The following is a 25345-nucleotide window of genomic DNA, read 5'->3' as shown; positions in this document are numbered from 1 at the left end:
GGATTTCGTGATTAGAGAGTAGATGGTGGTTTGGGGTCGAGGTAGGTTAGCGGCTGATGTGTTGCGAGTGCGAGTGCGAGGTTAGTGTCGGTCGGTCGCTTTTGTTTATTGTTGTTGTTACAGTAGTTGGGATTTTGGGAGTTCTTGGTTTCAGAGATGATATACTTCCCTTTTTATAAGAGGGGGCCACGCTGTATTTTCTATCTGAGCAGGTCGTGTATTTTGTCTTCTAGGGGAAGTTGTCAGTGCATTTTGATATATCGTTCAAGTAAAAGTGTACGATTATTTCTATGGAACCAAGGCCCTGCTCCTTCTTCTCGTTTAATGTGAAGCCCCTCAATTCAGTCAAATCTTCGTTAATGTATATCTCGATGGGAATTTTGTCAAGTGGAAATAAGTTCCATTGATGTGGAATAGATACTTATCCAAATACCCAGCCTCTATAATCTGCGTTGCAGTATACATGGAGCAAGAGCACGAGATAGGGAGTAAGTAGTCTCCTTCCTCGAGACCCTTTCTACCGGAGTAGATACAATAAAGCAAAGTACGAGGTAGGAGAGTCACGTGCAAACAATTAAGTGTTGCCTTGCGTAGGAAGTCTCAGACGACATTTCTTTACATTTACTTCCTAAACGGTTGTGCGAAAGTTGTCAACTCTAATTACACGATAATATTCAAAGATACCGTAGGTATTAATTGTCTTCTAAGATATGATTCTGGAATAAGGGAATAGGCTTTATAAGAGATGGTCCCCCTAAGCCCCTCCTGAGTGAAAACCTCGAATAAGGTATGGCAGAGTACCTCAATCCTTAAGCTCTTGCTATCACTCTTACTCTTCGTCTTTAAATATGTTTCGGGAATCAAATAATTTCATGGGGTATAGCGTATTACTTTTTTTATTAAACATGGCTCAACAGACTTCCTACCATCATTTGATTGTAGGATAATATTTTAGAAGACAATTAATACGGTATGCCATGTTTTGGCCTTGACCTGTGGTATGCGGCTGCGACGCCGAACAACACACAGGCCCCTTAGAAGGCCGCCAGCGAAGGATAAGGTAAATCGTCTCTGCTTTTTGCCGTCTATTCTGTGCGCTAGGTCACGGGTGTTATTTACAAGCAGACAAACGATATTCAGAGGGACACTTTGAACGATTTAAATGAACCTATTAAGTTTAGGCCACCAATAGAAACAGCTTGGAGACCCGCTTAGAAATAACTCAGGCTGTTACAGCCTCAGGCATAACTACATGCACAGGCCAAGTGGGATCTCTGTCCTTGTAATCAACTAGCAAACCTCCGACTACTACATCTCTTGACAGGCTTCCCAGTATCAGGCCACAGAATGACCTCCACCCTCCTTTCTATACCCCGAGAGCTCCGCGAGCAAATATTCTCTTACCTCCTCCATCCAACCCCCACCACAGTCGTCTTCCCCAACGAAGATTCTCGCGAGCTCAAAATATTCGACCTCCGCTTCCTCCTTACCTGCTCCCAAATCCACGCCGAATCCCTCTCCGTTTTCCGCCATCAGAACACCTTCGTCCGCATATGTACTCCCTTTGCCGAAGCCGAAGACTGGGTCTCATTCCGTGGTGGCGTACCTGTCGTCCGCGTTCAAGGCGACGTCCATAAATTCAGTATACACCACCTGGAATGCAGAATCGACGCACCGAGTGCTGCAGAGCTCAACGCTTCACTTGCCAGTAGCTTCATTATCTTGCTCAACGACCTCGAGTCGTTTACACAGCATTGGTTCTACACAAATGTTACAAATCCGGGGCAGAATGGACATCTGAGGCTGACGCTGAATATCAAGAATCCATATGCCGCTGCGTATGACAATGACGCCATATCGAAGAGGCTGCAGCGGCTGCTTTTAGAACCATTTGGACACGTCAAGGGATTAATGCAATTTTCTATAGTTGGCAATCATTTGTCGAGCATTGAAGAGAAAGTACGAGCAGAGCAGGCAGTTCCCCATAAGACTGCCAGAGAATGCCTCGAGGAAACGACGAGATTGAAAGACGAAGGAAATGTCGCCTTTAAGGAGAAGAGGTGGGATGAGGCTCTGCGGCTGTATATCAATGCCTTTGCGGCCATGTTTATTGTCTGCAAAGGGAGGCAGAGGAGTGTCTGGGGTGATGCTTGGTTCCAGACGTACATATCTGGCGGCCAATATGACGGGAAATTTGCGCTACAAGAGCGGATTGTTCTAAGGCTTAATCTTGTGGCCAATGTGGTAGCAACATACCTGAAGATGGAGGAGTATGAAGAGGCTAGGTTTTGGGGCATGAGGACTATTGACTTGCTCCGCGGCTCAACAGGTATGTCTGTTTCCTTCAGCAACTGTTTCTATGAAGTGTAGTCAAACGCATCGTCTCTTGAAGCTGGAAAGGGAAGCTAACCTTGGAAATTTATAGGGCAGGATGATGCAGTCCTGCTAGACTTTCCGGGTTCTGAGAGCGCTGGAAAGATTTTCTTTCGGACGGGCATGGCGTGTATCGCGCTGGGTGACAAAACCGAAGCACGGAGGTTACTGAGAATTGCTGCTGCGTATCGACCGACGGATAAGATAGTGCAGAACGCGCTGGCGTCTGTTGCTTTGCCACTTGGTTAAACCGGTATTCTGTTAATAAAACCTATCAGCCTTCTGAACTAAATAAATCTATAATTGGACAAAATTTCGCCGTGAAAATAGAGGAAGTGCAACCGCATTTTCTTGATTGATTATTAAGCTTTAGCATGTTCCCTCATAATTAATAGGAAATGGAAATTGTGATTAAACTCCCTCTAAGCAAATCCAACTGACTTATTAGCGTGCTCAGAACACCACTCATAGGTCTTCTCAGGTCAAAGCAGCAAAGGCTCAGGTCCGAAACTCGAACAGGAACCTCCCTTTGTGGCCTAAGGCAGCAACACTAGCTATTTGAGAATCAAGTCCTCCAGACCCGTCTTCCTTCCTCGCTAAATAGGGGATATTCGCCCATATTATGAGCTCTGGGAGCCCACCTGTACATTAGTGGTTATATTCTTCTTGGTGAAATACTCTTTTGACCGAATTAGGCCGAGATTCCAGCGCCAAGCCTAGCCTTGACTCGGAGGAAAAGGTATCGGCGATACAGCATAATTCCGAAAGCACGGTGTGAGTGTAAAGTCAGCAGCGATTGATAATCAGCCGCCTGTACATCTGTGCATTTCTGGTGGTGGTTGGTGCACGGTCCCTCGACAGCAACAATGATGTCATTTGAACCCTCGTTACAAACGCACTGTACTGTGAATTGTACTCGATTTCCAATATCACCGCACCGCATTTATGGCTTTCGGATTGCTAAGCCCGCGATGTTATGATTTCGACGCAATGAATGCAGAGAAGATAAATACATCGCAAATCCCAATCAATGTAAGAACTCGTCAATCACTTCATCAGCATTCGCAATCGTCTTCATCTTCTCTCTGCCTGCCTCACTTCGCAGTGGAAAATTGGAAGATAATCAATCGCAATGGCTGACATTATCCGCGACTCGTCCCTAGGGCAACTCATCCGCCTCCTAACACGAAACAAATACCTCCTCTACGCCGAAGAACGACCCGATTTCGTATTCCCGGCACCAATTCCTGAACACGCAAAGGAAAAGGTCGAGGGTAGCGATGCAGCCTCGACAAGCGAATCCGTCTCAACCAGCGAATCATCATCTTCCGATGCCGATTTAGAAAAGCTGGAGACCACGACAACACGTGATCTGCGCCCCTATTTCTCGCGTACATCGCAAGCTGAAGCGGTGCGGCCGGAGAAGACAGTGAGTAAGGCGATCCAGCCGACGCTGACTTCTGATGGAACGATATTGGTGGATTGGTACGCAACGGATGATGCCGATAATCCCATGAATTGGAGTACCGGGAAACGGACATTCGTCGCTGTTCAGATCCTACTATATACATTCGCAGTATATATTGGCTCATCAATCTACGCCCCTAGTATCGGCGGGGTAATGGAGAATTTTGGAGTTGGAGAAACAGCTGCTTCTCTTGGACTAGCACTCTATGTGTTTGGTTACGGAATCGGCCCTATGGTTTTCTCTCCGCTGAGTGAGATGCCACTGGTTGGGAGGAATCCACTGTATATCGCCACATTCGCCATTTTTGTCATCTTGACTTTACCGGGAGCGCTTACTCCCACCTTTGGTGGCCTCATTACCGTCCGATTCTTGCTTGGAGTCTTCGGCTCTCCCAGTCTGGCAACGGGACCGGCGACATTGCAGGATATGTTTCCTCTGCTTAAAGTCCCGTACTTGCTCTCCCTATGGGCGGCGGCAGCAACTCTCGGTCCGGCTTTGGGGCCAGTGGTCGGAGGCTTCTCCGTCCAAGCCATGAACTGGCGCTGGGCCCAATGGGAGATGCTTTGGCTCTCCGCCCCCATTTTCCTCCTCATGTTCATCTCTCTGCCTGAGACTTCAGCAGCAAACATCCTCCTCCGCCGCGCCCACCGCCTCCGCAAACTCCAAAGCAATACAAATTTGAAATCTCAATCCGAGATCGACCAAGCCAATATGTCTCTCTCCGAAGTCACATACAATGCGTTGCTCATCCCTTGGCAAATCAACGCCCTCGATCCCGCTGTCGCGTTCTCGACCTTCTACACAGCGTTGCTGTACATGATCTACTATTCTTTTTTTGAATCGTTTCCGCTCGTGTTCGTCTCCATGTACGACTTTAACCTCGGCGAGAGTTCGTTACCATTCCTCTCGATCCTCGTCGCGCTTGGTATCTTCCTCCCGCTCTACCTCCTCCACTTCTACCTCACGGTCGAGAAGCCGTTCACGACCAGGGGATTCGGAGCTCCCGAGCGGCGCCTCATTCCCGCTCTGTACGGCACGTATCTCATCCCGGCCGGCCTCTTCATCTTCGCGTTCACATCGCGGGAATCGATCCATTGGATCGTGCCCACCATCGGCGCGGGCCTCAGCGTGGGAGGAACGTACGTCGTCTTCCAGAGCATATTCTTGTACCTCCCGTTCACGTACCCGCAATACTCCGCATCCCTCTTCGCGGCCAACGATTTCGCGCGCAGTACCCTCGCCGCGGCAGCTATCTTGTTCTCGAGGCCCATGTTCGTGAAGCTTGGGGTTGACGGGGGAGTTGGGCTCCTCGCAGGGTTGACGGTTATTTGCATTGCTGGGATATACGTCCTGTTCTGGTATGGCGATAAGTTGAGAGCGAGGAGTCGGTTTGCGGCCAAGTAGAGGGTTGGTGATGAAAGGAGTGCGATCAGGATATTATATATATCTGTCCTTTCAGCCATTAGCCCTGCATCTTATTTTACACACACTTATCCGACCACATTTTTGTTGTATTTAGCGAGCGAGGAGTTTCGGCGGGAAGAAATGATATGGTGTATAACAGACTTGGGACCGGATTCGGGAGTTTGGGGTTGGATGGATACATGGATACAGGGGCTGATAAAACAAAAGCATAATAGAAATGATTATCAATTATAGAAATCGCCAAATACTATCCTCCTATGTTCTTTATCTGCAGATAAGTCCTTATTTCATCTCACCATCTCCCAGAATATCCTCTACGTCATATCCCCCCTCTACGAAGGAAGTAAAAGAGAGCCAGGAACAGGAAATGCTACGGCACTGGCACACCGCAGCTCCGACGTATTTGTTTAGTGTGTCCTAGTATCCGGGCCTTCACACATATACAAGTTACGCGATTTAAGGAAAGTTAAAGAGGTCTCGAGGGCCATCCATCTAAGCAAAGCTTCCGTCGATTCGCGAATTTTCGGTTAAAAAGGGGGGCTTACTTCAATCGGCTCCAGTAAAAGTCTGTAAAATGTAACACGGGAGTGAGAGAGGCTATCGTTACGATATATTAATAAGCATAAAGAGATAGCTATAAAACAGGCAGCAGCAGGATCTGTAAAATTCTTCTATATATATATAGATAACATGGAAACTACAACCGATTCTTTAGAGCGCCAGAAGAGGATAGATCCTCCTGAGCAAAATCTAGCTTGCTCAGGACTCAAGGCCCAGCTCAAGTTACTGCTCAGGTTTTAGGACGGAAGCATGGCAAAATTGTCGTCGGTGATTACAGTATATTGGAAGGAATCGGTATTGCGCGCTATAATTGATGTAAGCGGAAAAGAACCAAGCTTGTGCGAAGTATTGGTTGAGATGTAGAGTATTTTAGGTACGTGAGCGGTAGGACATCAGAGTCGCTGCGAAGAATTCCATTCACAGCACGAGCATGGCCAAAACCTATTGGGCGTTTTGCGCTAAATGCCCTGGCTGCGCTGGTTGCGCTGGTGGCGCTGAACGCGCTGAACGTGCGTATTGCGCTAAATGTAACAATTTTGATTTCTATCCTTTGTTCGTTCCACTTGAGGTTCTTCTTCGCTTTTTCTCCAATGTTGATTGACACGGAACGATATCGCAATTCAATGAAATCCACCCTCTTAATGCATAATGTTTCCCAGCGCAGAAACTCGTCCAAACAATCAAGATTCCAATCCTGGATAAATGTCGCTTATCCAAGCACATACATCACTAACGTGTGTACTTCCTCAGATAGTAAAGTTCACCAAGGCCCCGGTAGTGGTCTCTTGGTCATCGCAGCCAATATAGCCCTCTCCATATCCTCAGCAGCCCTCGCTAAATCCAGCTCCTCCTTCTCATACCTCGCTTTCCTCATCCTCTCCCACAGCATCCAGGCTCCCAGAATGATCAACGTTATCGGAATAGCTGTAGCCCAGTAAAGCCAAAATTTGGGCGACATGACACTGTTCCAAGTTGCGTTCTGGAAGTCGAAAAATGTCGTGGAGAAAATTGACTGTGTCTAGTCATCAGAAGCTGCTGGAGATTCAAAGCGGCATTGAACTTACGGCAATATATGTCCCGGGCAGGAAAACGGTGCCGAGTAGCGCGAGTGCCATCATGGATCCTGTGTCGCGTTTGGTTGCGTGTGCTAAGCTGCGAGAATTCCCAGCTACCTCGAAGTTCAGTCTACTGTCCTTTTGGGCCACGATCATGCGCAGCTACGAACAAGTGTTAATATCCCTGTGCCCCAGTGGAATGTTCATATGACTTACTGCAGCCATCTGGATCTCGAGTCTTTGCTGCGTGGTCTTTGTGTAGCTAGCCAAACCATGAAGTTTCCTTTCGTGAAACGTGAGTCTGGATAAAATTTTACCGTGCAGCATATCCATCACCGAATTTTTTCTTTTATCCGGCAGTCTTGTCTTGAATGTCTCCATTGCTTCCTTGAAGTGGGCGATGATCTGGAGATACGTGCTTGGGGGCCTCCATATTGTCTGCGAATAGCACTCGACCAGGTCTCGATTTAGAGCATCAAGATCTAGCAATCCGTTCTTCAAATATTCTTCGTCGCGCATACTTAACGCAAACTCGATACGACGCAGCCAATCTCTTGCTGCGCGCTGTTTGAGTTCCGTGTTGGATGACATGTCGTGGCCGAAGATGACAAGAGGCAGCAGCAGCGGATGACCAATCTCTGAGACGAAGGCTTTGAGATGCTTGATCGACGCCACGATGTCGGATGATGGTGTGCCTTTACAGAAACCAGTTGTGATACCGGTATCAAGGTTATGACTCAGATTCAATTCCCAACCTCTTGTTTTCCCTTTTTTTCTTACATCGCTCTTGCGGTAAACGATTTCTTTGTTCGGAAAGTGCATTAGCCAGCAATAAACCGGATAATGAGACATACTACGAGGTGAAACTCACGGAGATAGGTACCATCTTCATTCGCATCCACATCAGAAAAGAACAATGGTCCGACGGCGCTTGTACCATCTATAGCTTCCTGTGACAGATGGAAACCTTTCGTCATAGCTATATAATCTTCAGCTTTTAGGCTTAGAAAATGAGGCGAAAACGTCTCTGGATGTTGTGCATTCTGCTGGAGTCTTTTTCAATAAGCTTAGCAATCGAATCGAACGGAACAGAGCAGGACTAACATTATGCGAACACCCGCTAACCGCGTAACCCCTGTGGGCATCTGAAGAGTTTCAAAACGACCCTTCGGATCTTCAGCAACTGTTCTATGTTTTGTTTATGCCAAGAAATACTTACCTTGGCGTGTAGGAAGTCATCGAACTCAGCCTCGAGCAATGGATCCTCTTCCACGGTGTTGTAATCCGGGTCCTGACTATTGTTAAACACCATTGACTTTAGCTTTGCAAACATACCGAGTATAAGAATATCTCAAGATATGTCGATGTTTCTGTGATGGTTTTGCATCGATCCACGTTCGCTTTGAAAATGTAGTCAAAGGCGTCCATGCTGACAATTTTTTAACGGCCGTAGCCTGCTGCTCGCGACTCTTTGAAAAGGGTCTCGAAACCCTGTCATTCACACTCTATTAGATAAAAATGGTGATCAAAATTATTGTGGACAGTAAGAATGACGTTGTGACATCTAGAGAGCAACGTACAAAGGTCGAATGAAGATATATTTTTTTAAATCGCCTCGCTTGTGAGTTTTAGCGCCTCACTAAGCCTACCTGGGCAGTCCGTTGAGCAAGATTCCACGTGATCCGTAAGTGATATCAACCATAGACTTATCAGCATAAAACAAAGAGCGAACAGCATCGCCTTCCCGGAGTTCCCATTTAAGCACCGGCTTCTCTTCCGATCTTTCAACAATATCCCAAAGCACGCCCGAATCTCGGCAGTGGTGAGTGTGTCCAATGCCATTAATCACGAACTTCTTGTCTCCGTTCTGGTCCGTGGAAATTTCCGGCGGCTCGATGGTGTCATCTGCTGCACATGTGATAGCCTTCGAGAAGTCGGATCAGCCATTTTCTCTACCCTTCTTTGAGTCACAAAAGAAAAAGAGATCAAAGAGATGTTTGGAGGATACCTGTGCGAGATAATCAAAGCAATGAGCGAGGTGTAAGAACGGATCTGGTGCTGAGTCCGAATCCCGTGTTGATTCCGCAGACATATCCATTGGGGTAGAGAGGAACATGCTCCGGATCATGCTAAGATAGTGCAATTGGTGAAATGTGGAGATGCCGTATTGCAGTACAGGTCCGCCATCCTCTTGAACACTTATGTATCCGCCATTAGGAGGAATGAGTTGAGATTCCCAAGGATCTTAAGAGTTGACAAGTTCGGTTGCACTTGATGACGAGTTGTGATTTTGTCCTGGAACTGTCTTCAAAGCTAGAGCTTTTTTGAAGGTTCTTGGAAATGTTTCCAGGTGAGCACACGAAGGGGTGCTGCTGCTTGGATTCGAATTGTGGCATAGCGAGATAGGGAAGGCTTGGTGACCGGGGACTAGAAATCTAAATGTTGTGGCAAGTATTGCAATAGACAGTAAAGACGATACGAGCAGTACTCCGCAATGTTGAGATGTCCTGCCGTGAGCCTTCGCCATGGCTTTGACTTCAAACATTACGCCTCTTAATTTCACAAGAATTGTACCCGATCGAAGTCGGAATAGAGTTTGCAGCTCCTGGGCATCGCCTCCCCCAAACGCAGAGCTTCTTGTCAGCACAGTCTTCTGTCTGCAAGAGTTGTTTCGGACGTATCAGTCAAGTCTCCCGGATTACAAACTGACTGGAGAACTGGTCTGGAACCGGCCTCAACAATCAAGACTGTTCGAGGATTGAAATGGGGAGTGTAATCCTATCAAAAAAGCCTGGAAACTAGGTCCTCTATCATTGCTTCGTCGTCGACTGAGACAGCCGAATAACCCTGGTGCCCTACTGCAAGAAGGTGCTGTCATATTTGGAAAGAGAAAAGCAGTAGCAAAGTATATACGCGCAAACGGGTCTTGTCATCCTTTGGAGCGATTAGACCTATAACCCAGGCCAATCAACATTTCAATTCCGAGCCTAAAGGTGTCTAACCTGCTGCTATCAGTCTGTGTGGTTCTGATATCAGTAAGTTTGAGTTATTTATGGAAGCTCTGGATCAGGATGACCGACTCCAGTGACTCGCCCATACCATTCGTAACGCGTCTGGAAAGTTAGAAGCGCATCGAGCCATGCATCGTTTTAATGCAGTACAGTACCGTAACGGGCCCAGGTACAGTCGCTTGCAAAACGGCTTCGCCCCTTTCGTGAGGAAAAGTTGTGAGCACAGACCACCCCAGCCGTTTATAGCGTTGACGTGACTCTTAACATACTGAGCAAGGGTCTAAACCTCTGTATCAAGCGCTCAAATAACGTGTAGCACACCCACGCACTTGAAAAATCCTTCTACTTTCAAGCATGTATAACTCCTACAGAGATATGTCAGGCCTGAAAACTTATACATACAATCAAATAGACAATTAGAGCAAGGCTTCGTTCGTATCATCAAACATGAGCTTGCACCTTCGCAAGATTCAAGTCTTCATTGCCATCTCACTACTTAATATTCTGTTAATGCCCATCGAGAGTAGGCTCTGTGCTTGCACTCATTTCATCGACGAGTCGGTCCCTATCCTTGCGATCCTGGGCTCGATGAATCAACGACTGACGATGTGTCCATGTTAGCCAGATAACGAGAGTCGTGATAGTCAGCGGTGCAGTCACAGCCCAATAGATCCAAAACCGGCCGTTTAATACCTGCGAGCCTTGACTTGCATTCCAGTTGAGTAGAGGCATGGCGAATAATGAAGCCACAAAGGTAGCTGGCAAGAACGCCACGGTGACAGCGGCCAGAGTCTTCATAGAGGATGAGTCTCGTTTGCTTGCTGATGCAAGCGTTCTTGAGCCTTTTGCGATTGCGATGTTGAGCTTTGCGTCTTTTTGAGCAATCAGATTGAAGAGCTACTATTTTGTCAGAAATTGCATGTAGATACTTCAGAATCTCTCGAAAGTTTGACGCAAATTTGAGATTCTGCAAGGTAAAGAGGAAATATTTCGGTGAAAGGTGTCGTACTGCAGTAAGTTGAATCTGAGTACGTTGCTTCAGAAACTCTAATTGTGACTCCTGTACGTCTAGTCTCGTCCCAAGTATTGTATCGAAATCTTTCATAGTCTTTGCTTTGCTGATAGCGATATTCGTTCTTGGAGAAATTGAGAATATCCTTTCATGTGGTGCTCGGATGACATAGTCGAGACAAATGCTATTGCTTCTCGTGATACCTTTGCTATCCTCTGCTGGCCTGCCAGTGACGTTGCACAGCCACTCATTCGAGCAGAAAGTGTGGCATATTCACCCTTGGCGACTCCAGCGAACGATTTCTTCCAACCATGGTACCCAGTGCGGTTTTCGACTTCCGCAATGTTTCGATTCTCGCGCAGTAAGTCTCTATCCATTAGAGTGCCAAGTATGATGATAACTATGTATCCCACAGCCATCGGATGACCGATAAGTGCCGGTTGATATTGTAGCAAGTTTTGTGCTGTTGATAATATCCACGGATCGCCCAAGCAGATCCCTCTAGTAGCGCCAGTGCAAGCGTCAAAGGACCACGCAAATACTAGGAGGTCAGGCAAGAAGGCAGAATTACCTGTTACATTTCCAGTTCGGAAATTCGCAAAGCCCGCTGCTGCTGTGGATCCATAACGAAGAGCCTTCTCAACATGGAAATGCTTCGATATAGCATCGAAAGTGGACTCGCGAATCTCGTAGCGCCAGGGCCTTGCATCTTTTAGTAGAGGAATCCATACCATATGCAGCCCGCTAGAACCTTCTTGGGTGCGTAACCAAGCGTCGATATTTGAGTTGAGCACGCGGATCGTCTCGACAGGAATCCGCCTTGTCTTAATATCGATAAGTGCGTCAGTCACCTCGAAATCTTGATAGCTGGTATTGAAGGCATGTGACGTGTACCGTACTCCGTGGTCTGCGTAGAAATTGTAGAGCCCTTCCATGAGTATGGCAGCAGAATGTCAAGGGTGTGGGCGTAACTCTGAAAACGAAGCCCGGCCGTTCGCAATGACAGAAGGCTCGCCAGTCGCGCACAGGCTGAAGAACCTCAACGAATGTTCTACGATACACAATATTTCATACAGGATTTGAGTGAAGATAGCCAGTGTCAAGCAGATAATACTCCGAAGATGGGCGGGAGGGAATTGATCATGGACGAGCGAGGCAAATACGAAGAGCTGAAAGTTGTTGCCAAGCCACAGTCAGGCTAAGTTGGTCAGCAGAATATCATCACGTGCTCAAACTCTAGTTTTGGCGCGATTCATCGCCCGTCACAGGCCTTCTCCTTAGGCATAAATCGAGCAAGATGCAGGTGTACGGTTCTGTATGGCGTTGGCTGTAAATCGTGTTTAAGCAATCAAAGGTATTTTCAGGCGCTAAACTGATTTCGAAGTTGACTGTACAGTACGAAGTACGAGACTAGGACCTATGCCAATACAAGCGCCAAAAGTTGATGTCTTCAACTAACCGTTTACACATTCCTTTCACAAAATTCGTTTAATCCTTCAAAATCGGATTAAATACAGCTTTGCAATTAGCACAAAACTCTTGTTTTGCAAGGTTTTGATCCTGCAGATCAGACTCTCAGACTTCCTAGCTTTAGCCCGCTCGAAAGTGGGGTTTCTATTGCTCTGAGTGGTGAGAATAAGCCTGAGCGAAATGTATTTAAAATATGTGTTCAGGTGAGTCGATTTAGTAAGTTAGACTTGGACAAAGAAGAAGGTCAGCGAATATGGAAAGTGAGACCCGAGCAACTACATATAACCTTACTGATGTCCTTTCTTCCTTGACTCCTAACCACTATCAGATAGTGAAAGTCGATTCAACATTTTTCAACATTTATACTTTGGTACTTAGTTCCCTCTGACTCGCTTTGAAGACTTCACAGGGCTCCCAATAAAATACCTCATCGGACAAAACATGTATTTCTACAAAGTCACGGCAGTTCTGGTTCTGATCTCGCCACTCCTAGCGGCACCCATTGACTCTGGAGCCGGTTAGTCATCAACTGTTAAGCATCAATGACAATGGCGGATGATGCTGAAACCGCGAGACAGCTGACATCGTACCACGTGAGCCGGGCACCAACGGCTTGTACAGCTACATCACAGCAGACAGTGATGTTGATGACAAGAAAAAGAGAGAGGTAGACAGTCAATAATCGAATCCCTCGAACGCTGCACACACGGAGACGAAGGAGCTTTGGAACAAGATTCCTCATTTTTCTTATGATGACTTTCCGGTTGATGTGGATTGGTGTGCGGCTGTGTTGCTTTGGGAGCAGGCAAGCTCCATGACATTCTTTCTTACAACTTTGAGAGAGGAACCTCACAGATTAGAATAACTTAAAATCGATCATCTTGCTCTTTTGGGATTTAGTTTGCTCTGAGATGTGATATCTTCTTGTGTCTTCCGAATAGAGCATCATCGCTTCTTTCAGGGGCTGCTCGCTTAAGTGCGGGGTAGCGAAAGGAGGGGTGTATCGTATTTTGACGACCCTACCAATACTCATAGTCTTCAGAAATGGATTGTAATCCACCAAGAAAGCCGGAATCCCTTGACAGAAATAAAGGGACCAAAGTCAGCAACCACGATGAAATTGCATTGCCACGGAGTAACACGAAATCTGCTGTATCTCCAACTGAAAAGCAGCGGGTGTTCCTTCTTGGCCAAGATCCATTTTCAAATTACTCTGAAGACATTCGGCTTTTTTCAACGCTGTCTCAAGCTCTGTTCTGGATGGAGGACAACTGGAGAAGTCCGATACTTTGGATACCGTGTTTTAATGGGGTGCTGGTTCTTATGATGGGAGCAGCGAAAGAATTTAAGCTAGCATGATGGCTTGATGGATCATAGGTTGTTCATTGATCAGTCTACTCCCATCATGTATATTTGAACAACTTCCAAAGAATTGATTTCCTACTCATCACTCCACCCTCTGTAGACAACTCTACTACCATACTCCTCTCCCCTCCTCAACACAACCTGACCCCTCCACTCATCAACATTAACCGCATTCACATACCGACTCGGCTCGACACAGAACCCACTTCTCGCTCCCCTCGCAGGAACTCCCTCCACCTCCGGGACCTCGATATACTTTCCCGTATAGAATTGGAACGCGGGTTCTGTGCTCAGAACCTCGAGATGGATCTTTGTTTCGGGATGATAAGCAGTGATCAGCTTATGCAACGGAGAAGATCGAGTATCGAGAGGGATGGAAGAGGCTTTTGAGGGATCGACAATAAAGCAGTCATCGATGTCTGGTTCCGTGGCGCCGAGTGTGAAGGTTTTATTGGCTGTTACGCCGGGGTATGATGCTGTGCTTGCGGACGTTGGGATTCCTCCATCGTCAACTGGGAGGAAGTCGGATGTACAGAGGGAGACTTCTGTTCCTTCGATTGTCGGGGCACCGGTTAGGTTGAAATACCTTTCTCGGTTATTAGCTAAGTTCAAATAATCAAGCGAGTTGTTTGGATTGACGAAAGGACATACGAGTGATTTGTAACATTGACCGCAGTCTCCTGTGCCCCGCTCGCATCATCAACCATCTTGACCTCATACTCAATTCCTAGGACTCGAACTTCCTTTACACCCTCGGTTTGTGTGCCTGCAGTATAAACAACAGATACATCCACCGTCCCTGGGTATCCCTCATCGCCATCCTCACTCCTCAGCTTAAACTCCACACTCTCACCACCCTCCAATCCATCCACACCCGGAATCTTCCTCACACCCACCGGTGTTGGACCATCCCACACCCTCTTTCCCCATCCCACGACTCCGCCATGTAGAGAATTCGCCCCATTGTTCTGCGCGAGAGAATAAGACTTATTGTTCAACGAATTGATTTTCGCATTCGAGATTCGGTTCGCGACTCGTCCGATCGTTTCTCCGAAGAAGGGAGCATTGTGCGACACGTAGAGAGATTGTTTGGGGAAGGATTGCACGATGTTGGTTTTTCCTACGAGGAAGGATTGGATGATGGCACCTAAGGGGAGGAATTGGAAGGGCGTGGGGGAGGACGACATTTTGTGATCGGTGTAGATTTCGTCGGGTAGCTAAATTGTGTTTCTAGATGTGCAGAAACGGAAGAACTATTGTGGTGTTGATTGAGATGAAAAGGTATATAAAACATGTACTTAGAAGTACTATGAAGGGTGGAAATCACGGCATGATGTTCGAGGTTGGATGTTGTCGTGATGCTGTCATGATCATTCAGCCTGATGTGAGTAGTGGGGTCGGCTGTTTTGGAAGGTGGGGCAATGTAAGGCTATGCAAGGCTGTGGATCTCAATTGAAAGATCTCATTGGAGCGGCTGTAGGTGATCGTTGAAGTTTTCCCATGAAACCAAAGCTTTTCGTCGTTCTGTGGATTTTGACATGTATTTGATTCAAATTTGGAAGGGGTTTGAGCTGAGTACTTCAAAGTGGTGGGTTTTGAAAGTGGCCAATTACCCCACATTACCCCTCACATATGATGAGAAGGGTATTCAACTCATATCTTAGAAGCATACAAAATTATCCCGTCGTGGTATTATTTCTTGCAGATTTTCACAGACGAGAAGAACCCCCAAATGACCAATCTTTCTCACTTGCCATCTTTTGCTTGGCAAGAACTCTTGGACCACTGACTCCCTCTTCCAGCCCATTATTCTTGCCCCCTTCTTTGGGATCTCTCCAACGCCACATCTCACCATAAACATTCTTCTTGCCACCTTCGACAATCTTTACCACTTCTCTACCAAGAATAGGGAGGAACTTGAAGCCATGACCGGATCCACCAGAACAGACCATCAAGCCAGGCCGCGAAGGAACGTGATCGATCATGAAAGAGTTGTCTATTGAATCTGTGTACCAGCAAAGCCTCGTGGAGTTGATTCCCAGTGGAGTGAGCTCGGGTAGGTATTCGGAGATGAAATCTATAGAGTATTAGTATGGATCTCTTGCATGTGTAACGGGACCGTACCCTTAACCGCATGAAGAGCTGTGAGAGGGATATTTGTTTCTCTCTTACTAGTATGAGCTGTCTTTGGAACAGAAAGAGGTTTCCCATTAATATCATCATAGTTCGTCCACCTGCAAGATCATTAAGTATGTTGTAGTACGTGGTTCCAATCTGGGATCACTCACTTCGTTGCTCGATATCCAAACTTGACTATGCCATCTTCCATTCTTGGAAATCCATACATGCCTCTCCCCTCTCTCATACCCCAAGTGAAAACCGGCATATTCTCTGGCGCATATCGGTCCCAAAGCTCTTGGTTATCTTGCGGGATCTGTACAGTCACTATAGACCCAGCTGTAGTTTCCAGGCTTCTTGAGATCTCTGGAACCAATGTGGGAGTCCAGCCCCCACACGCAACAATAATTAGATCTGCAGAATGGGATCGGCTGTCTTCAGTCTCGATGCCATAGACAGAGCCATCAGTTCTACTGAGAAATCTTTTCAGTTTTCCGATTTAGGCACCAAGCTCAAACTTCACCCCAGATTTTCGGCACAGATGCAAGGCCCAGAGGCATGATCTGCCAGCTGCCACGAATCCAGCTGTTGAATCAAGAACAGCACTATGAGCTCGTCCCAGCTCTTTCCTATGAAATGGGTCGACCTTGTGACCCCAACCTGATTCCTGTGCTCGTTGAATGTCTTTCGCGAGTTAGTGACTTGGTCCACAAAGATGTTCATTTGATGACTGCATGCATACCTGCCTCATTCCTACATTCAAACTGCTTTTCCCTCAACCTAGCCTCTTTCTCCATGGTCTTTAGAGTCTCTTTCTCGAATTCTCCATACGATTCCGAAGCACTCATTCTCAGCATTCTACTGTTGAACCATAGCTTGTCGCCTGAGCTCAATCCCGGAGGTAATCCAGCATCCTCGCCACTCTGCTTCAGGTTTGCCAATTCCTGATTCCACTCATCCCAAATATGCGATGCTTCTAGTGCAAGACTTTGGTATTCGATTTCTTTTCCGTAGCTGAAACGAATGATTTTGTTGATGTCTGCTGATGCACCGTCGGCACCATCGCGGTATGAGTTGGTGAAGTATGGTTGTTGGTCGAAGACTGTGACTGATTTGTAGCCTGACTTGGCCAACCATAGAGCACTTGGAGGAATTTTCCATCAGCGTTGCATTTTCAATAGTTTTAAGACACATATGGAATACTATTCATCAGTACTCACGTGGAAAGTCCAAATACTCCTGCACCAACAATGATGATCTTCGAGTCCTTGTTAACTTGAGTCATCTCGAATTGAGCAATATCAGATATATATAGAGCTTAATGCAATTTATCCAACTTCGGAGTACGAAATCGCACGACGAGTACGCCCTTTTGTGACCATTGAGAAGAGAACAGAAATGAAGCACGAGAGCCCACTCTTGCACGCGTCCGGCAATGACCGGACGACGCGGTGATCGCCACTCACTCGAGAGCATGACACATCATCCTTGTAGTATCTAGGTTTTGAATATGATCAAAATTCCCATGATCAAAGTTGTTGCCAGGCAGGCTGGGGAGACTTGGAGATTTTGAATTGATGTTCCCGTTGACCCCGCGGTTGATGGTTAGCCAGATCAGGATCAGGAGTAGCTTAGTCAGCTCCTCCGGGGTTAAGGGGTTTAACTACGCACACCATCGCACCCCAGTGTTTTGATGTTCGAAACAATGCCAGCACCTGGGTAATTCATGGAGTTCCGCTTCATAAACAACAATGCGCCGCTGGATCGGCGCTCACAAAGGCTGGTTCGCAACCATGCCATGAAAGGGAAGAATCTCGGGAGAATCATTCTAGTAAGAGGGTATAAGAGGCAGCAATGCAAGGACGGAGTCCGTCCCGATTGCTTGCGGACCGAGCTGAAGGCTCTTACAGAAGGCGAACATCCGGAGGGGCGGCCACTCCTGCCAAAGGTCGTACGCCACAGCCACGACATCATCTTGCCCGTAAACCCTTTCTCCGGAGCAGAGTTAGCTTACTTTCCGATCTCGGTACCTCTTACGTCCTCAGTCCGATACTTGTTCTATGAGTGTAGGTGCCCTTCATTGCCCTTCATGTTCCTGTCCGAGTATCAAGAAATGCTCACTAATGAAGTTGCATCTAGTCCACCATGATGTCTCCAAGGAGCTTTACCCCCGAGCGTTCTGCCGCCAGCCAGAGGAAAGCAGGACGATCTGGTTCGAGCGCGTGATCGAGGACCCATGCGGTAAGAGACTAGAGCCGCCTTTCAAAATCTATACTAATATTTCAAAAGTTTTCCACTGCACTATGGCTGTAACAAGTGCTCGCATCTCTCACTCCCAGGGTTACGGTGGTAAATCCGTTGCCTCTACTCAGCATTTTGTGATGGCTCTGCACCTGCTCCGTCGGGATCTGGACACTAATTCCAAGCTACAAAATTCCAGTATCGTTGTAGCCATATCACTGGCCATGTACTCCAACATCAACGGCTCCACAGGTGAGAGCCGAATCCACCTGCAGGGTTTGAAGCGGATGCTGGACCTGTGCCCCGGAGGCTTGACGTCGGTATATTCGGGTACTCCCGAGGTGGGTAATAAGATCCGCCGCGCTGATATCGAGCTCGCACTCTTGGAGGGAACACCGACTCTCTTCAGCTCCCAATCAATATCACTACCCGATCCTCTTCATGTCGTCCCGCTGCATGATCGAAGACCATATGTTACTCTACCCTATCCGCTGGACGAGATCAGTACCGTAGTTCGTTTGGCCATGACGGACGTGCTAGCTCTTTGCGACTATGCTGGTCGTGCACAACTCAGCGCCTTCCAGTACCTAGACATGGTCATATCCATCATTCAGCGACTGATCGACTATGCTCCGCTTGGCAGCGCACGGCCCTCACGCCTGCTAGATGATGCTTGCCAGCTAGGGCTTCTTGCCTTCATGAGCACGGTTCTCAATCATACTCGTGGGAGACGGTCTGCGTGCTCTCCACTGCTCTCTGATCTACTCCGGAAATGTCTTGATAGGTTTGACGATGAGATGGCATGTGGTCGAGGCCATAAGTACAGCTCATTCTATCTCTGGCTTACGTTCATCTTCGTATTGTCTGCGCCGGAGTTTGAACAGTACTATCATCCGGACTCATCCTTCGCACGGCGTATCCGAGTTCTGGCCAACACTCTCGCCCTCGAGACATTGGATGATATTATAGCACATTTGAGCGTGTACCCATGGGTAGCAGCATTCCACGATGACCAAAGTAAGAAACTTTGGGATGTTATTTGTAGATGAGATAGTGGAGATGTAATTTGATTGATTAATCAATGATAATTATACATGCTAACTATTGCCAGGAAACCACTCAATCCTCGACTGATTTCTCCTATCGCCCTTTACTTTGTTGTGAGGGCTTTGATGTCAATACTATGACCGATCGTGTCAAGCCTCTTAAGCAGATCGAGCCAAACACGCTTCTGTGTAGTCTTGCCGACATCGTTTGTTATCCATGCTGGAACATCACGTCTATCAATCGAGTGATTAGCCCATGAATGTGCACATCACCACTACTGAGACTTTCTGATCTTTCTATCCAGCCGAAGAAGACAATATAAAAATAGGATGCGAGAAAAGAGAAGGGAAGACGTACTCTTTCACTTGGCATTCCGAACAATACGCACCATGACTCTCGGGACCGGCGAAAGCAGCTTGCAGAAGGTTCCGGCTACCCTCCTCTGCTGTTCTTGCCAGCAATACTCTCATCACAGTTATCCCCACCTTGGCCATGGTGCCAACATTTCGGTCCAGTTCTGAGTAGCAAAAGCCGGGATTCACAGCGTTGACGATAACGCCAAACTCGGATACGGGAAGAAGTGAAGCCAGCTGACGAACTGCGAGTATCTCTAGGAGCTTCGTGTTGGGGTATCTGGGGAACGAAGTATTAGTGAGTAGACAATTACCTCTGTCGCCCATGAAAGTATTCCTTACTGAACCATTGTCTTGAAGCTCTTTTCCTTGCTAAGTCCATCAAATACATCGCCCTGGAGCGAGTCTATGTTATGTTCCATCTCAGATTCAAGGGCACTGTTGCTCGTGACAATCGTATTGTGTGTTTGGACTCCGAACTTGCGTGCGGACTCCTGAAGCTTGGGCAGCGTGCGAAAGGCTAGCAGCATCGTAGAAACAACATTAACCAGAAGGGACATCTCAATGCCCTCAGCCATCTGAAAGTTCGCCATCACAACTCCTGCATTTGCAATCAGAGCATCGAGCCTGTCGAGTGTTCTGACCCGCTTGGCGAAGGCCTCAACTGAGTCGGGGGATGTGAGGTCCAGTTCCCAGACTTCGCCGACATTCGGGCGGCTGGTCTCGCGCCGGATTGCCGTCAAGGCAGCTTCGCCTTTGCAGCGGGATCTTGCTGCCATTATTACGCGCTTGGCGTCCATGCGAAAAAGGTGCTTGGTACATTCGAGTCCAAAACCTGAGTTGGCACCGGTCACGATGTAGGTCGCATCTGCGATATTGGTCGGAGGCTTGGGTACCGGCAGGTTGGTGCGCTGGTCTTTGATGAAACCAAAAACTCTCGGCATGATGTTGTTCGTCTGTTTGTGTCTAGATATATGTGTTCCTGTAATAGATGGGTTCGCGTTGAGAGGAAAGATGGAGAGGTAAGGAAAATCAAGCTGCTTTCGTTGACTTATGAAGGAGACTTGCGCTCCCCTTAAATAGACATCTACTAAAAATGTGGGGATCTTTGGATTGCTCTTCTTTTTGAGAGCGCGGAGAATAATGATCGTATTGTCCATGTCCAAGTATGTCGTCCAATTAGGAGCTTCGTCCAATCAGAGACTTTTCTCCTAATGCGGTAAGGTGTGGCCGAGGTACGCCTCTTTCGCCTTCGGCAAATCAGGGGTCATCCTCGCTTGCCTAGCCCTCGGACTTTTGGATATGATGTGGAGGTGTACTGGACGCTGTCAGGCTGCGGACATTTGTGTTTGGACTGCGCACGATGTGAGTGTCTGACGGTGAATTTGTATCTCACTGAGAAAAAAAGAATCAAGCATTTTGCAGCTCCCCATAAACTGCGAAACCAGCGTTCCTACTTACTCTAGGATTGGAAGACAGACAATGGCCACTTGGCATATTTTGCTTACACTAAACGTTGAATCACCGTGAGTGGAATGTGTTCAGTCGATCAATAGCAGATGAGAAGGAATGTTCGAGATAAAGTACTTTTTAAGAGCGGCAACACAAAATCCTTTCCCAAGTGTCAACTTTTTGACGGTGGTAAGTGCCAATCTCATCTGGCCGCTTCACTACAGCTTTAATTTGCAGGTCTGATTTCCCAAGTCCAAGTCGTTAGTCGTTATAGGTCGTAATCCGATGTTAACAATACTTTTTCCCCCTGAAAGAACAATTCGAGCTTCAATCTCAATTCTCCAACTCTTGACTCTGCTTTGAAATTGCGGCTTAAGGTTGATATGCAACACTTTCCCGTATTAGCTATTGATGAACTCGAGACTGTTCTCAACACTTACAAAGATCCAAGGCCATTACAATATGACGGTGTGCGCATGCATGTTACAGGATTTGAAGGCTGAGAGTACCGTGATCCTCCTCCATTGCAGCCTTTCCCACACCACGCACAAACATCTATACTAACGTCAGCCACGATGAAAATTAACAATAGGACAAAAAGGAGATTCACATGTCGGACGATCAAATTCTAGCGAGGTCCACTGTGTATTGTCCGGTTTGTCGATACAATGGCTCCAGCCACCCCAGGTCCTATGCACTAAATTAGTCTGGAACTAAAAACATGAACAACGAATGACCTTACACAGTGCCTTTGTCGGTATCTGCCCAGTTGCATGTTCCTCCATGATCTGTGTGGCCATAGTGTTAGTATCTAGACTAGAAGGTAGATTGAAGGAGTTGCTAACACCACCGATATTGATAAGCGTTGTCTTGAATCTCGGTACTATTGAAGGTTGCCGTTCCATTAAAGCCCTGACTCTCGCCGTTCAAGATATCGATAAGGGGATCAGAAGGGGCAGGTAGTGCGGCGGCGCTTGTGTGTCCAGTCAAGAGTAACGCAACTGCAATCACAACTTCGCGGTACATGCGCAGCATGGTGGTTTTGATATGCAGTATGGTACTAGTGGTGAGAGAGAAGCTGGTTGATATTTGAGCTGATATAGCTAGATTCGATATGGGAAGAAGGATCTTTCATATGTTGAAATACACAACACCGTGAAGGATCTGATTCCCTTGCTAGACCAATAATGCCATTGCATATCCGGTAGATTGGTTACTGTATCGTGCATTTCTGTAACCGACGCTCGGTAGGCGAGGATCGAGAATCCCAATTCCAACAATCGATCCCTGCGTACTTGACCCGATTCATGTCAGTCAGGCCATGAAAATTTGCAAAAGGTACGGTGACTAGGAAAGTATTAATTGCAGCAAGACAAGATAATGTTGGTACACGGGTACAAGAGCCAGCACGGCATAATGCACATGGTATGCCGCTCGCTTAGCCTGAATGCCCCTATATTATGCTTGGCACTGCAAATTCAGAACTTTCAAATGACGTTCAAATTGACACTCAGAAGGCACACACGACATAGCATGACAAGATGAGATTGATTAATCTGGGGTTTCGGTAAGTTGGCCATCAGCTGGACACGCTTGCAGGAAGAGGTTTGCTTGTGACACATTCTAGAATGCAAGAACATTGCTCGCATAAAAGTTCTGACCCTAAGGGATTTCTTTACCCCTCCAGATTGCATGTTTCACTCGAATAGCAAGAATCCTATGTTTCAATGACGACGACGGCTCATCTGCAATGTGGGGCTGATGATCTTCATGATCATCGCAAGGATATTGGATTTTGCAGATGCTGAGTGTCAGCTGACATTGAATTTTGCTTCAATTCGTGATCTGAGGCAGGCAGACATACGAAGGGTTCTGAAAAGTTGACATCCTCTTGCTCTCTCTTTCATTAAAGGGGGCTAGTCATGTGACTATTTCCACATGTCACCGCGATCATGTTCTCCGCCGTCTTCGGACGAAGATGCGGGTCGAGGAGGGATTGAAACACTTTTCTTCAATGGAAATTCTACTTCGTGATTTCTGTGTCTCCGTGACTTCTTTTCAATTCTTCAAGTACCCAAGGTTATATGACACCGAATCCAAATGGCAGGAGATCCTTCCACCTCGCCAAATACTATGCGAGCCTGGCTTTGGACCAGCACTGCAGGAGGGCTAGAGAAGAATCTACAATTATCCGAATCTGCAACTCGACCCGGCCACCAGCTAGGAAAACGCGAAGTACTAGTCCAAGTCATTTCCATGTCACTGAACCCTGCGGACTACAGAGTGCCCGAGATAGGACTTCTCGCCAAGCTCATCATATCGACGCCCTCATCACCTGGCATTGACTTCTCTGGCCGGGTCGTTGATGTTGGATCTTCAGTGGAAGGATTCATGCCGGGAAGCCTCGTGTTTGGTTGTCTTGGTCGTCCAACGCAATTTGGACCCCTTGCAGAGTATTTGGTCTGTTCTTCACAGGCGATTGCTTTGCTTCCAGAAGGCGTTGATCTGGATCATGCTGCCTGTATTGGAGTCGCTGGCCAGACCGCATTACAAGTCATTAAGCTACCATCCGAAGCAGGCGATCGAATCTTCATCAACGGTGGCTCTGGCGGATGTGGCTTGTTCTGCATTCAGATTGCAAAACTACTGGGATGGAACGTCACTGTTACTTGTTCCACCCGCAACATTTCTCTCTGCAAAGAGCTGGGTGCGGACGAGGTGATCGACTATACTGCAATGGACACTGTTGAAGCTCTCAAGGAGAAAGGCGCAGTTTTTGGCTCGCTGATAGACAATGTTGGGACACCTGAGAATCTCTACCGAGAGTGTCATCATTTCTTGCGTCAGGGTGGGTCATATTCGCAGGTCAACATAGAATCAATCGTCGGTGCACTTTACCGACTATTACGACCGAGCTTTCTTGGTGGTGGAAAGCGGAAGATAGGGTTTCCTGTTCTCGCAAGTCAACATAGTTCGCTGGTTCAGCTGGGAAAGTGGATGCAGGAGGACAAAATAAAAGCAGTGATAGATAGCATGTTTGAGTTTGAGGAAGCAGTGAAAGCGTACGAGAAGCTCAAAACGCATAGGGCACGTGGAAAGATCATTGTTCATGTATCGAAGAAACCATGAAACTATGAAATTGCAAATGAGTTCGGGATCTCATTCAACAGCAACGTCAGCGAACTTTCGTTCTTAATGCTAGCATTTAGTTTATTTCTCACATAGCATCGGGTAATGATGCAGTCAAGAACTCAATGGCTTGAGAAAATGAAGAAATCAGGCCGACTTGGCAATTCAGATCTTCTCGAGGTGGAGAGAGCTATGAGATCATTGTGCACGCATGGTTCACTTTAGAAATTCTATGGAAGAGGTGGTCACAAGAACTTTGATATTACATGAGGCTCTTTGCTTTCTCACTCTCATACAGTGCAAAGACTACAAGATGAGGGTATCTCTCAGGTGTTTTTCCTAAGCAAACAAGTCCCGGAGATCAACTCCCCGGATATCAAGTTGCCATCTCCGGTGTCTGCGGCCGAATTCAGCTGATGATAACCAACTAGCTTCTGTATCGTCATTTCGAAATCCTGTGTACTCTAATATGACGTTCTTGTACCTGAACTCCTTGGTGAAAACAGGACATTCATCGCCATGCTCCTTCATTCGTTTGGCTGCATAATGTCTGGCAACTGCATCTTCAATGCAGTCATTCATGTGTATAGAGGAATTCACATCTCCGTATGTGGTGTCAGTTTCTGTCTTCTGGTCTTTCGCAACCCCTTTTGGCCTCAACCAATTGGATAAAATGCTGTTATACACCGTTGAGACATGCTCTAAGCTGTCCGCTTTCAGCATGTGCTCGGCGATATTGATCCGGATGGATTTCTCAAAGAAATCTTGCTTCCAGATGTCGTACATGCGCTTGCTGATGGAGCCAAGAATTCGCTTTGCGCCAGGACCGAGATATTTGAATATTTCGCACTGGAGTTCGACAGGGAGTAGCTCCAAATGGCCTTTCTGTACCGCTTCATGATATGTTAGCTATATCAGCAAGAGGAGTGTGTGTGGAACATACGTCTTTGAAATGGAATGACGGCTTCAACTTCCGTCTTGGTGAAATCCTCCTGGTCGCTAGAACTGGATGCTGTGGAGCTCAAACCCTTTTGTTCAATGAGAGCAGACTCCTTCTCGGTGCTGAGGTCTTGCGACATGTCGGCAGCATCTGGAGGGACACAGTTAGCTATTGCGAAGAGAATCTAAGATTAGAACGCAAACCTTTCGTACAGAGCGCAAGTCTCTCCATGTTGCTTTCAAGAGATTTGTGAAGGTCATTACAGATTGATGACATCGTTGCGATTTGTATGAGGTATGCAAGTTGTAAGATTTGTGTTGTGTGG

At 47.0% G+C, this 25345-nt stretch overlaps 11 protein-coding genes across 11 annotated transcripts; 4 read left to right on the top strand and 7 right to left on the bottom strand.

Annotated features, from left to right (window-relative positions):
* The first annotated feature begins 1302 nt into the window (after positions 1–1302).
* Positions 1303–2684, top strand: LY89DRAFT_689463 (uncharacterized protein). Its single transcript, XM_018215912.1, has 2 exons — positions 1303–2329; positions 2426–2684. Exons 1-2 carry the CDS (start codon positions 1348–1350, stop codon positions 2620–2622), a joined length of 1179 nt encoding a protein of 392 aa, XP_018065256.1. The 5' UTR covers positions 1303–1347; the 3' UTR covers positions 2623–2684.
* Positions 2685–3385: 701 nt separating this feature from the next.
* Positions 3386–5509, top strand: LY89DRAFT_689462 (MFS general substrate transporter). Its single transcript, XM_018215911.1, has one exon. The coding sequence runs from the start codon at positions 3506–3508 to the stop codon at positions 5243–5245; it is 1740 nt and encodes a 579-aa protein (XP_018065255.1). The 5' UTR covers positions 3386–3505; the 3' UTR covers positions 5246–5509.
* An 818-nt stretch (positions 5510–6327) lies between these two features.
* LY89DRAFT_626482 (uncharacterized protein) lies at positions 6328–8444 on the bottom strand. Its single transcript, XM_018211109.1, has 7 exons — positions 8218–8444; positions 8102–8173; positions 7987–8048; positions 7754–7935; positions 7099–7685; positions 6892–7044; positions 6328–6839 (listed from the first exon to the last, which is right to left on the bottom strand). The coding sequence occupies exons 1-7, from the start codon at positions 8308–8310 to the stop codon at positions 6588–6590; spliced, it is 1401 nt and encodes a 466-aa protein (XP_018065254.1). The 5' UTR covers positions 8311–8444; the 3' UTR covers positions 6328–6587.
* A 1528-nt stretch (positions 8445–9972) lies between these two features.
* Positions 9973–11840, bottom strand: LY89DRAFT_787231 (uncharacterized protein; the record flags this gene model as incomplete). The annotated part of the gene is made up of 2 exons (XM_018223055.1): positions 9973–10790; positions 11109–11840. The coding sequence occupies 2 exons, from the start codon at positions 11838–11840 to the stop codon at positions 10401–10403; spliced, it is 1122 nt and encodes a 373-aa protein (XP_018065253.1). The 3' UTR covers positions 9973–10400.
* Positions 11841–13733: 1893 nt separating this feature from the next.
* Positions 13734–15096, bottom strand: LY89DRAFT_655732 (galactose mutarotase-like protein). The gene is made up of 2 exons (XM_018212356.1): positions 14392–15096; positions 13734–14326 (listed from the first exon to the last, which is right to left on the bottom strand). Exons 1-2 carry the CDS (start codon positions 14925–14927, stop codon positions 13816–13818), a joined length of 1047 nt encoding a protein of 348 aa, XP_018065252.1. The 5' UTR covers positions 14928–15096; the 3' UTR covers positions 13734–13815.
* A 186-nt stretch (positions 15097–15282) lies between these two features.
* LY89DRAFT_787229 (FAD dependent oxidoreductase) lies at positions 15283–17641 on the bottom strand. Its single transcript, XM_018223054.1, has 6 exons — positions 17079–17641; positions 16601–17001; positions 16377–16542; positions 16029–16331; positions 15865–15974; positions 15283–15817 (listed from the first exon to the last, which is right to left on the bottom strand). Exons 1-6 carry the CDS (start codon positions 17141–17143, stop codon positions 15450–15452), a joined length of 1413 nt encoding a protein of 470 aa, XP_018065251.1. The 5' UTR covers positions 17144–17641; the 3' UTR covers positions 15283–15449.
* Positions 17642–17656: 15 nt separating this feature from the next.
* LY89DRAFT_595551 (uncharacterized protein) lies at positions 17657–19148 on the top strand (the record flags this gene model as incomplete). Its single annotated transcript, XM_018209866.1, has 3 exons — positions 17657–17924; positions 17998–18099; positions 18148–19148. The coding sequence occupies 3 exons, from the start codon at positions 17657–17659 to the stop codon at positions 19146–19148; spliced, it is 1371 nt and encodes a 456-aa protein (XP_018065250.1).
* Positions 19149–19249: 101 nt separating this feature from the next.
* On the bottom strand, positions 19250–20443 carry LY89DRAFT_595729 (putative short-chain dehydrogenase; the record flags this gene model as incomplete). Its single annotated transcript, XM_018209880.1, has 3 exons — positions 19250–19379; positions 19504–19779; positions 19842–20443. The coding sequence occupies 3 exons, from the start codon at positions 20441–20443 to the stop codon at positions 19250–19252; spliced, it is 1008 nt and encodes a 335-aa protein (XP_018065249.1).
* An 880-nt stretch (positions 20444–21323) lies between these two features.
* LY89DRAFT_739875 (uncharacterized protein) lies at positions 21324–21986 on the bottom strand (the record flags this gene model as incomplete). Its single annotated transcript, XM_018220521.1, has 5 exons — positions 21324–21342; positions 21392–21506; positions 21562–21641; positions 21694–21739; positions 21797–21986. The coding sequence occupies 5 exons, from the start codon at positions 21984–21986 to the stop codon at positions 21324–21326; spliced, it is 450 nt and encodes a 149-aa protein (XP_018065248.1).
* A 1019-nt stretch (positions 21987–23005) lies between these two features.
* On the top strand, positions 23006–24125 carry LY89DRAFT_655726 (putative zinc alcohol dehydrogenase). The gene has a single exon (XM_018212355.1). It carries the CDS (start codon positions 23052–23054, stop codon positions 24078–24080), a length of 1029 nt encoding a protein of 342 aa, XP_018065247.1. The 5' UTR covers positions 23006–23051; the 3' UTR covers positions 24081–24125.
* A 278-nt stretch (positions 24126–24403) lies between these two features.
* Positions 24404–25296, bottom strand: LY89DRAFT_759825 (uncharacterized protein; the record flags this gene model as incomplete). Its single annotated transcript, XM_018221482.1, has 3 exons — positions 24404–24973; positions 25024–25170; positions 25224–25296. 3 exons carry the CDS (start codon positions 25294–25296, stop codon positions 24420–24422), a joined length of 774 nt encoding a protein of 257 aa, XP_018065246.1. The 3' UTR covers positions 24404–24419.
* Between the last annotated feature and the right edge of the window lie 49 nt (positions 25297–25345).

The sequence above is a fragment of the Mollisia scopiformis genome (assembly GCF_001500285.1).
Source record: "Mollisia scopiformis unplaced genomic scaffold LY89scaffold_25, whole genome shotgun sequence".
NCBI classification, from domain to species: Eukaryota; Fungi; Ascomycota; class Leotiomycetes; order Helotiales; family Mollisiaceae; genus Mollisia; species Mollisia scopiformis.
Note: the sequence above shows the minus strand (reverse complement) of the source record. Positions and strands in the feature narration are given on the sequence as shown.

Coding starts and splice junctions, on each gene's coding strand:
- LY89DRAFT_689462 (XM_018215911.1), top strand. CDS start 3,506: ATGGCTGACATTATCCGCGACTCGTCCCTAGGGCAACTCATCCGCCTC.
- LY89DRAFT_787229 (XM_018223054.1), bottom strand. CDS start 17,143: ATGACTCAAGTTAACAAGGACTCGAAGATCATCATTGTTGGTGCAGGA. Junction 16,543..16,600: donor TGAATGTAGGAATGAGGCAG/GTATGCATGCAG, acceptor AACTCGCGAAAG/ACATTCAACGAGCACAGGAA. Junction 15,975..16,028: donor TTTGGATATCGAGCAACGAA/GTGAGTGATCCC, acceptor ATGATCTTGCAG/GTGGACGAACTATGATGATA.
- LY89DRAFT_655726 (XM_018212355.1), top strand. CDS start 23,052: ATGGCAGGAGATCCTTCCACCTCGCCAAATACTATGCGAGCCTGGCTT.
- LY89DRAFT_626482 (XM_018211109.1), bottom strand. CDS start 8,310: ATGGACGCCTTTGACTACATTTTCAAAGCGAACGTGGATCGATGCAAA. Junction 8,174..8,217: donor TTGAGATATTCTTATACTCG/GTATGTTTGCAA, acceptor AACAATAGTCAG/GACCCGGATTACAACACCGT. Junction 7,936..7,986: donor TTAGCGGGTGTTCGCATAAT/GTTAGTCCTGCT, acceptor TTATTGAAAAAG/ACTCCAGCAGAATGCACAAC.
- LY89DRAFT_655732 (XM_018212356.1), bottom strand. CDS start 14,927: ATGTCGTCCTCCCCCACGCCCTTCCAATTCCTCCCCTTAGGTGCCATC. Junction 14,327..14,391: donor GTCAATGTTACAAATCACTC/GTATGTCCTTTC, acceptor TAACCGAGAAAG/GTATTTCAACCTAACCGGTG.
- LY89DRAFT_689463 (XM_018215912.1), top strand. CDS start 1,348: ATGACCTCCACCCTCCTTTCTATACCCCGAGAGCTCCGCGAGCAAATA. Junction 2,330..2,425: donor CTTGCTCCGCGGCTCAACAG/GTATGTCTGTTT, acceptor GGAAATTTATAG/GGCAGGATGATGCAGTCCTG.